Below are 11359 nucleotides of genomic sequence, written 5' to 3'. Positions count from 1 at the left end.
CTCCTCAAATCCATCCCCGGGGGGAAAAAAAAAAAGTAATAAGCTTTTTCAAATGTTTTTCACCTTTCTTACATATAAGTGGTTCACAAAGATGTTGGTTCTTTTCACAACACCTTCAAAATATGCAACTTCATCTCCATTTTAGACAAGAACTTATCATTGAAAAGAAAGGCTGACACAAAAATAATTCACTAATTCTGGAAGTCAGTTTGAATGGCAATTTTTGAATGTTTAGCACAGCAAAGTACTTCACAAATAAAAGCCTAACTCCCATTGCTTTAATTGGAATCACAGATACTGAGAGCTTCTACAAAATACATCCCACTAAAAAAAAGCTCGTCCTCAAGTACAAGCAACATGTATTTAGTGTCTGCTTGTGAAAAACACATTGGAAGTGTTTAATATCAGATAAAATTTCCTTTAAATTGAACTCAATCAAAAACTGATTTTTTTTTTCCTCTTCTTCCTGTCCCTTCCCTTATCCATAAAACACCTTCCAGCCTCTGCCACAAGAGGTAAACCTACTGCAAGTCTTCACTACAAAACACTGATTCATCCCTACAGTACCTCAGCATTGTGCATTGAGGAAGGAGCCCTGTAGGAATAAAACCAGTATGGGATTCTTGAGCTGGAGATACCCAGAAGATAAAACAAATTAAGGCTGTTAGAAAATTTCATTTCTGGCTCTCTGAGCTAGTCACTCAGCAGTTAAATGCTCAGTAACAGCCAAAGTCCTGCTGGCATCCTGGCTGGAACTAGTACACAGAGAGCTGGCTGTTAACATCTATGAAGTCTCTACTGAGCCTATGTATTCAAAGATTTCAGACTTGACCAAGTTCGGGAGGACCTGCATGGCAAAATGACAACAGGTATTCTGATTGAAAGGTTTCCATAAAAAAAAAAATTCAAGTTGGAGCTACTTCTTTTTAATCTGCTTGATGATGTAAAATCTTTTTTCTTCCAAATTCTTTTTTCCTACCAGTACATGACACCTTCAGTTTACAAGTCTAGCTATTCACTGCACACACCACCCATCTTAGGTATCTGAAGGGAAGGCTCACGGGCACCAAATTCATTTGGAACTCAGTAATACATCTGGCACATGGAATAACAGCCCAGTGAGAAAATGTATGTGAAATAGCACATGCTGATATAAAGAACGGAATAAATATCTGCGCATACATACCTTCTCACCCATGATTATGGGCATCAGGTGGTCTAGTAAATTGAATTCTGCCACAGGGATTATAATTGTACACTTAAGAACAGTGAAAGTTGTAAGTCGAGTGGGAATGTATTCCTCCAATAATGCTACTTCTTCTGAGCTTGGCATAGCTCTATTTCCATCCATAATATCTACAATAAATCAAGATTACATATGTTTTGACTAAAATATATAAAATTTCTCCTACAGTTGCTGTTTCAGAATTGGTTAGGGACGTAATTTTATTTGACACTGTATTTAGCCTTAAGTAGTAACAATCATAACTGGATTTTCCTTACTTTGAAATCTGTATAGCTCTTTCTCAGAAACTCATATTAACAGTTTACCATAGCTTGTTTCCATGCATTTTTATAATATATAACTATTATTTCAAACTAATAAATACGTACCAACAGGGATACTTTCTTCTCTAAGACTCCAAAATTAAGCTAGAGCTGCCAATGAAATAAGCCCTCCTTACACAACAAGAGGCTTGTGATTGAAACGAATGGCCTCCAAAGTGTCTGAAATTATCTCAGAGGTATATCCAACACTAATGGGGATATTGCAATTCATTTTATCGTTATTTTAAATTTTGCTCTTTGGACTCATAAAATCCCCTGGCAGATTCAGAGTTTAATTATTTGGAAGTTGCACCTTCAAGAACACTGAATTTGGTCTGGTTTAATTCTGTATATTTGCATATATGCAATAGGGGCAAACCTGGCTTAGTTCTGCTGTATGGCTCATATTCATGTTCCAGAGCACAAACTATCATTTTCATTATCCGGTGTACCGCACTGCTATCCAATCGAAGATTAAGTGGGCCCACAATGAGGCTTTTTGTAGACATCTCCTGAACATTTCCAAAATCTTCACTCTTTACTGAAGAAAGGTCTTGCTGATTCCCAGAAACTACAAGAAGTTTTATAAATAACAACAAATTACACCAAATAACTGGATATAATAAATTTTTTTATCGGCTACTTTTGTTTCAAATCCTGTGATCACAGACTTATAAATATACAGGAAAATATAACAATGCAAATTGAACACAAACATGCCATGACTGGTTTAACATGTTTAAACAAACATTATTCCTATTTAATGCAAACAGAGTAAGATTCTTCCTTGCCTCCAAGCACAGCACAACTTAGGAACCTTTCCATTAACTTTGTATCTCTCAAGCTTGGGACTCTCTCAAAGTGTCCAGACTATCTCCAAACTTCTGTGGCAACTTAACCCCAGGTGTCAATGACAGCTGTGCTGTTCAAAACTTGCTACAGTTTATCGCAAAGATACCCATCCTAAGCAGTAAAGGAAACGGTGTGCTGCGAAGCAACTACAGATATGGGCCCTTGAAATGCTGGCTGCTGGTACACGGGCTAGAACAGCAATGAGAATCACACTCATTTGCATTGTCATAAACCAGACTGACCCTTCCTTCCATTCACTGATGAGGTAAAGCACGGGCAGCGAGAATGAAAACTTCTTTAATCTTTATGTCTCAGACCATTTTTAGAAGGACCGCCACAGAGATAAAAGGGTGGTTTAGTCTCTGCATCCAAAAGATCTATAACTTTTGTGCTCAGAACGGCAACTAGTGTACCAATTAAAGTATAATTATTGTTTTTCTGGTATAGATGTAGGGTAATGAGGCAGACTGAAGTCACACATTCACTGTATACAGGCTACTCATCAGCTATCAAACAGTATGACTATGTTTTCTCTAAACATACTTTACGGAAATTCTTCTGTTAAATTATGCAAATTTCAGAAGCTTCTTTTCCTGTTACATATGGCTTGTAAAAAATTACCCTCACCCCTTTAACATATTTGTTTGCAGAATTTTACTCATTTTTTTTTCTAATAAATCATCACTTTGACAGTGTCTTCATTGCTTTGACACAAGCACTAAATGTTAAACGTCTTGCTAACCATTACACAAATGAACAGTCTGACAAAATAAGGATCAAGATTAAATGGATTCTGAGACCACTTAACCTATCAAAATGAAGAAGTTCCAAGATAAAAATTGTAGGATGACAGTTTAATTCATTCAGTGAATCTGGATGGCACATACTTCTTAGATCCACAGTACTCCATAATCCACCTGGTTAAAGCTGTGACAAAAAGGAAAGCCAGGAAATGCACAGCCATTGCCATCAATTTCACCTTGGTTTCCACAATTAAACACAGCTGCAATTGCAAAGCTGTCCATTTGATATGTTCTCCTTGTACTCATGATCAAGTCATGCCACAGAAACCAAAGTCTGTGTAAGCAGTGGACTGACTTCTTCCATGATGATCCTTCTCAACAGTAACATTTTTCAAGTGATTTCCAAGCTCTTATCCAATGCGGATCTTGTTACACCTACGCAATACAGGATAGATCACATCCCTTCCTCTTTTCACCCATCTGCCAGGATGCAAATCAACTTATTTCCTTGCATAAATCTAATAACCTCCTGGCTTTCTGTTACAGTAACAAACTAAACATACCTCTAGAGAACTATGACCCAAAAACCACAGGATAATCTGGCAATTCCAAATTCTTGTTATACAATCTTCCTGACTGACACAATGTGTCCATACTAACATAATGGCAAGATAAGCTCAGCTGGTCAGACTGGGCAGTGGGAGCTGCAGCTGCTGCAGACAGTTGACCTACCCACTCTGTCAAAGAGACGTAGGATCTGTCAACTTCTGAGTAGCTGAGGCTTTGTGGTTAAGCAGCCTGGCATGGTGTGCTTCACAACTTCAAGGCAAATCTTACTTTTAAACCAAGTGGAAGAAAGCTTGTTTTATTTCTGGTTGCCTGAGAGGAACCTAGTCATCTTTCAGCCTCCAGGAGAACACTCCCTTTTCCCCTCCCTCCTTTACTGTACTCATTCAAAACAGTCTTTTTAACGGGGGGAAGTGAGCTTCGGGGAAAAGGAAGGAAGGATAGGGTTTTTTTTCCCATATGTTTAAATCAAAATCTATAAAACGTTCTTGCTTCTAAGCACTAGTGAGGAAAAGATTCCCGAATAAACTGAGGCTATGCCAAATTTGACACAGAACTGGCCTAATGCTCTGCAGGCTTTTACAGGTCTATATACTCAGCAGAAGAATTAACTTTGTCCCTAAAAGTCCAACAGAAGTTGATGGTGAGAGCATTCATAGCCTCTGCTTCCCTTGGTGTGTTTTGTTTACCATTTCTCAGAAGGGAAAAAAAAAAAAAAAAAAGGAAAAAAAGGACAGAAAAATACTACCTTATAAAGTCTATTCAAATCTTCAGATGGAACTGAAGTTACAACCTTTTTAATAAATCCTGAAAAAGACCTTTGTTTAAAAAGCCAGCATACAGCCTGCTGTCAGGGTTTGCTTTATTTAATATGCAGTTAACACACATTTTTGTCCTTCCAATTCTACACAGTATCCAGTTCAGATGAACACTATTAAGTAGTGTAAAAAACCATAACCTCACATAAAAAATATCAAGGCCAAAAGCCTTTAGAAGTAATAACAGCCTACCTTTAAAAAAAAAACAAAACAACCGAACTCATTTGTATATATTGTATGTATATGAATAATATACTGAAGTGACAGCATTTATACAAACCACTTTCTGAAATAGTTCCATTTAATTCTCACTAAGTGCAAAGAGAATGTGATAGAAAACCTATTGGTTCTACGGAAGTAGGTGATCACAGGTTACTTTTGAAACTTCACAGATGCATAAAGGTAAATAATTTCTGATCACTGAGTATTCAGCGCTCCATAAACCTTATGTCTAACTCTAACTGACAAAAAAAAAAAAAAAAATCTTAAAATGAGAGTGCTGCATAACAAACTTGCCACCAAAATAGATAGGTACACATTATAAACAAAACAACTTCAAAGATACACCCTGTCAGGTCTGTAGGTCATGCAAATCAGTGATCAGGGAACGGGTAGTAATTTCCCTGAAACATTGTGTAGCCTATTTTGTGTTGAAATACAAGTCAAAAAATAGAAAAATAAAGTTGGAAGGGAAGGACAGACAGAATTTCAAAATAAGACTACTGTGCATGACTGACTATCTTGTTTTCACTCAAAATACTAGAAGTGATTAATGCACTTCTATAAGTGACAGATGAAACTCCTGAGGTTAATGTTATCCATGAGGCACTTGCAGTTTAATCAGTAATCATATGCTTCGGGAAAGGTTAAAGGGGCAAAGAAGGTGTCAAACCAAAGTTGCCTTGACAGATAAAGATCTTACAATCACAGTAACTGCCTCCTATAACTTAAGTTGGGTTAGATTTTTTAGGGGAAGGTGGTGTGCACCGATTGTAACTAAAAACACAGTTGATGTCAAAACAAGAAATAGTAAAATGTAAACTTTTACATAAATACTTTCATATAAACACCACATATTAAAAACATAGCAAGTTTTATATTGTTTTCAAAATCTTGAGGTAGTTATACCTTCATTTCAAATGAAATGATTTATACCTATTTGTTCACATACTATTTAATAATTAGGTACTTGACTCACAATATGGAAAAATTAGCTAGAAAATAACTAGCAGAAAATGTCACATTTGCTTTTCTGAGGAACAAAACTATTTGAAAATTTAAGGTTTCAAGTTCTTGATTCTAGAGCTATAACAACCATTTAAACCATTAATTTAAAGATTAATTACTCTAGTCACTCTTTTATGTAGTCAGAGAGCTGAAATTAGAGGAGTAATACTGAAATAAAAGCACACAGCAAGCCCTGACAGGAAGCCAAGCTACATTTTGTGAGGTGTTTTCCTGGTGACTGATGCAGTAAATAAAAGCCAAGGCCCTGAGAAAGCAAACTGAAATAAATAGAAGAGAAGCTGAAGAGGGGAAAAGGTAGTAAGAAAATACCAGTAACCTGGCCTTGAGGGGGAAGAAAAAAAAAAAGTGTTTCTGAGTTCAGCAATTTCTGAAAAGGGTTAGTTACAGTCAGAAAATGATATGTCATTAAATTCCTTGTGCATTCAGAGAAACAAGACAAAATACTCCACAAAATCAATTTTTCCTCATAAATAATCTGTGCATATTCATATTTCTATACCAAAATGCAAAAAGGAGATAAGGCTTACCCTAGGTCTTCAACTTCTCTACATAAGATTTCTGCATTCAATTAGAGAGTTATTTCTTTATTAAAACCAGAAGTAGACTGCAGGAGAAGCTTGACTTAATGTACATTTTCTCAGCTTCACATCACACTCACAGCACAGAGCAGAAAGCCTTAGGGCCAGGAAAGAACTGTTAAATTACCTAGTGCATCCCTCTACTATCGAAGGCAATAGCATCATTTATTTCTTTTTTAAGCTTTGCATGATCCATCCTCTAACCAAAGTGGAAGTTTTTCTTTCCTACTCCTTTTATACTTAATGTCCAACAAGTCCAGAAAACACAAACATTAGGAGTCGAGACTTCTCTTACATAGAGACAAAAACATGCAAAAAAACCCAGATGAGTTGGACTAGGTAGCAAGGACAGATAAACATTCAGCCACAAAATAGCAAGAAGTTCCCAACAGATGTCCATAGAAATAGTGTTCATGATAATAAACACACAGGTGTGGAAGAAAGCATTATTTAAGCAATAAAACTGCAGAACAGCAGCTGTAGATGACAATCTTCCCAGGGGTGGGGGGAAATCACATCACAATTCATGAGAAGAATATCTGTATGAAAATATATACATGTTACTTGCTGATACATTAAGTCCTTTGTCCTGGCTTTTGTGACACTCACAAAAGTAGATATACTTACTGCACTGAATCCACTGTATTGTCTCAGATTTAGAAAAGAATTGATAAGAATCCCAAAAATTACTTAGAATTACCCAATATCTATATGTGCATAGTTTAGGCTAATATTTGCTCACAAAATTGTTCAGATATGTGTATTTAAAGATTAATTCTCCACACTATCTCTCATTCTTACATTTTTCTTCATAGGGGAAAATGACAGTCCTTTTCATCTTCTGCACCAAGTAGGTGATCAACTTTATTCTTCAACCAGGGTTTCTCAAAAGATTCCCCCCCCCCCAAGTCAATAATGACAACAACTTTAAAAAAAAAAAAAAAGGACATCACGCTTTATGAACTTCACCACTGCTACAAGAGAATTATTTTCTCTTTAGCAACTGACTATAAAAGACATCATTGTGATTAGTTATGCAGGGGAAAAAAAAGGAAGAACACCAACAATCAACATCTAACCAAAACAGCTAATCTCAAACACATCAATGAAGATGAAACCATTTTAACGATGAACCTGATGGTAAATCTAAGGTAAGTTAGAGGACAGTTGGTCAAGGACCAGCTGGGCATGAAAACTCTTTGTTTCTATTATTTAACAGGGTAAACATAGAGAAAGAGGTACCTTTGCCACTGGTGCTTTCCATTGTGTACAAGTAATCCATGTAGAAAGCCCCAAACCTCTGCATTCCAGCTATCTCTGTGTACGTCTCCTACCAACAAAGCAAAGCAAACACAGAAAACGTTGTATAAGGAAAGAATCTTGAGATTACCGACTGATAGGTTGGTATGAGAGAGATATATTCATGTTTGGATTTGTGCATCAACACACGGAAAGGCTTATCAAAACAAAGGACAGAGGTTATCCCAAAGAATTCACCTTTCCGATAGGTAATGTAACTTCTATTTGAGGCCACACAAAGGCACATCCATAATTCCAGTGGACATCCTGACCAATTCATCAATAACATCTAGTTAATTAGTACCTTTAATGGAGTAAATATTCTTCACTTGACCTCTTGTATCGAACAGATCTGCCTAATTAAATACACTGAAAACTGAAGCTCATTCATTCTGGCTTTTTTATTTAAGGAATATTGTAGTTTTATCTTCAAACAGTAGGAAACTTATTAAGACTTTATGCTATCATTAAGATTTATACATAATATAATCCATTATCACACAGCAAGTTGGCTTCCCCTCTTGCCAAAAAATAGGCAAATCATAAAAGCAAAGACAGGCCAAGGAAAGAGTAAAGCTTAAAAGTAAAACACACTATAGGAAATGTTTGAATATATGTAAGTACTTGTGATTTCACTAATTAATTTCTTTTTTTTATGGGTTTCTTCAGCGTTACACTTCTTCAGTACTACTAAAAAGGTGAAAATAGTAAAATTTAAGTTTAAGAGAAATTAGATATATTCAACATTGTAAATGGCTTACCTAAACACAGAGCACAGAACTTCACCTATGAACACAAGTGGAAGGGACCACCTTGGTCATGGCATCCAGTCTTTAATGATTGCAGACAATCAGGGAATAAAGTTTTACTGCACAATTTACAACAGAGACTATTGGTGACTGAAAATTTGTCGCTACCAAAGGCAGAATTACCAAGACTTCCTCTAAGTAGACAAATATAGCACACAGACAATAAAATTAACATTGCCCAAGATCCAGTTTCCAAGAGAGCACTTCTTAGTTTGAAGACCATGAACTACTTACTGATTGGGTTCAAAGAAGTATGTGCTGGTAAAGCTTGACCTTTTGCTAGCATTCTCTCATAACTCTGTTGTTCTCTGCAGGTGTTCTGTAGTTAGTTAATGCTTTTGGAAACTATGTCATTAATTCAGCTTTTGGGGCAGGAGGGGAGTTTGAGGTTTCTTTTGGACATGTTTTTCTTAATTTTTTTTTTTTTTTTAAAGACAAACAGGTTTACTTTTTTTTTTGCCATCTGCAAAGTAAGATTCAGTTAAACATGACAAAGTAATGAAAATCAGTCCTCTAATAGTACACAGATCTAAATAATCACTAGAAATCCATTAGAGAGCATTAGAAATTTTGTTTCTAAGAAAAATTTAATTCTCTGACCTTATGATGAGCTGCATCCAATATAAATTCTGCACGAATACTATTATTTTCTGGACTTCTGTAATCAAATAGTGAGTTCGTAAGGTATGTCATCCCTTTTGCACTCAAATTTTCTCCACAATTAAAGAAGTAGGCCTCCTTCATGAGGTAGTATAAAATAATAAGGCAAGGGAGAAAAAAAAACACAGTCAAGTTAACAGAACAGTTTCAATTCTGTCATAACACACTAGTGACATGGTAGCATCCCTCAAGAGCATATTTCACTATGAATGAAGACAATTAAAATACCTTTATTCAAATAACGCTGAAGTTCCTGTCCACTCCCTCCCCATTTTCAAATTAATAAAAACGGCCTGAGCCAGTGAATATTATACAACCCATGATACAGAACATACCAGTTTCATTTTAACAGAAAATAACCTCACATCACCTCAGATCACTGTTACTCCGAATACTGCTCCATCCTCTTAACTACACACGATCTCGTCACTACATACTCCATTTCTCTGACTGACCAATGCCTTTCAGATGCTTTATCTATCCTCTTCATGATAAGCAGTTATTTCAATGTAAGACCTGCTTGCTACCTTATCACTCTTCTTTATTCATCTAGATTTTTACATGCCTTCTCCATACCCCAAACCCTCTATCCTTCTAAAATCAATACAACTTTTCCATCAAGAGTTATTCTTCCAAAAAGGTTATTTATATGAGATTGAGAATAGATGGTAGGAAAAAACCGATCACGTAAAACAAAGCTGGAACCTTCATGAAAGGCACAATCCCAACTATAGCAGTACAGAAAGAACAGGTGAGGCAGTATCAACATCACCACCATTCTCACAAAAGCAGATATTTTCTTAAATTCACACCCTAGAGGGTGGCAGAAAAATGAAAAAGAGCAAAACCCCAAATGCCTCTTATCAACTAACCTAACAGGAAACTCATTCGCTCACCCATTCACCCCAATCCAAAAATCATTTCTCTCATGATCTTTGTACCTCACAATCTCATAGTTGCTGCAGACAAGGCTGCCGTCCACCCTCACATCACCAACCATGTCTCCCTTGTATTTAACAAGGCCAGCAGGGCACCTTTTACAGTTGGCTCCTGCTTGCCTCCCCAGCCTGCTTTCTGTAAAAGCCTATGTCTATCCATTGCAGCACACCAGTCATGTAGTGTGTCCCACCACACTTCTATAATCCCAATAATGTCATTCTCTACAGCTGTGTAAGGATATCGAATTCTTCTAGTTTGTTTTCTGTGCTGCATGCATTTGTATACAAATGCTTGAGATGAATGCCAAGGCATGCTGCTCTCACAGGGGAAGTATAAGAACCTGTCCCATCATACCTATAATAGTGCAGTATGTGATCATTGTCCAAATAAGGAGATACTTGACATTAATATACAGTCACTTTATATTTTCTTCCATATTCTTTTCTCCTTAAAATACTTTCTAAGACTTCACAGAGCATCACGGAGTAACATTCAACTAACATCAAGTTAACAGGTCTGTTGTTGGCTGCATTATTTGTTTTTATTTAAACACAGATAATAATTGCTGTTCTCCAGTACTTTATGGCACTATTCTATCTATAGTTCAACCAAAAATCCTCATGATTGAATTTATAATTTCATGCACCACTTCATTAAATATTTTAAGACTAGTTCATATGGATACCTGATTTTGTCTTACTACGCAATTCAAGCTTTGCTTCTATTTAAAATATAGAAGTTAATACTGTTTTACTCCTTCACTTGATACTGCTCTCATCAACCTTACTGAAAAATAAGGCAAAACACTCATCCAATATTTGAGCCACACTTCTACTATATTTAGAGTACAGCGTTCCCATTTCTTCCCTCCAATCTTCTGTTGATTTAAGTACTTTCAAAGGATTTCAACTGTGTTTTAATTTGTTATGCAAGATCAAAGTATGCAGACACACATAATGATGGGGGGTAGTGGGGTTGTCAAAAAAAAGCCTTATGTTTTGCAGCTTCTCTCTCCTAGATATTTGTCTTTCCAACTGTAAGGAATAGACATTGAGTTCTATATTCCAGTGACACATTCAAATAATTTAAATCACAATTGGCAACAGCAGCCTTCCTAAATTCTTGCAATCAAATATTTTAATAAATAGATTGGCCTTCTATGATGGAGTGACTACATCAGTGGACACGGGAAGGGCTACAGATGTCGTCTATCTGGACTTCTGTAAGGCCTTTGACACGGTCCCCCACAACATCCTTCTCTCTCAACTGGAGAGGTATGGATTTGATGGGTGGACTGT

At 36.3% G+C, this 11359-nt stretch overlaps 1 protein-coding gene across 1 annotated transcript in view; it reads right to left on the bottom strand.

Moving 5' to 3' along the window:
- VPS13B (vacuolar protein sorting 13 homolog B) overlaps nt 1-11359 on the bottom strand; it is a 512636-nt gene that overhangs the window by 412710 nt on the left and 88567 nt on the right. The window contains 4 exon segments of the mRNA XM_009275488.2: nt 1187-1356; nt 1928-2119; nt 7597-7684; nt 9063-9200. Of these exon segments, the coding sequence (XP_009273763.1) occupies nt 1187-1356; nt 1928-2119; nt 7597-7684; nt 9063-9200 (588 nt within the window).

The sequence above is a fragment of the Aptenodytes forsteri genome, unplaced genomic scaffold, assembly GCF_000699145.1.
Source record: "Aptenodytes forsteri isolate BGI_AS27 unplaced genomic scaffold, ASM69914v1 Scaffold208, whole genome shotgun sequence".
Classification (NCBI taxonomy): domain Eukaryota; kingdom Metazoa; phylum Chordata; class Aves; order Sphenisciformes; family Spheniscidae; genus Aptenodytes; species Aptenodytes forsteri.
This window is presented reverse-complemented; position numbering and strand designations above follow the sequence as displayed.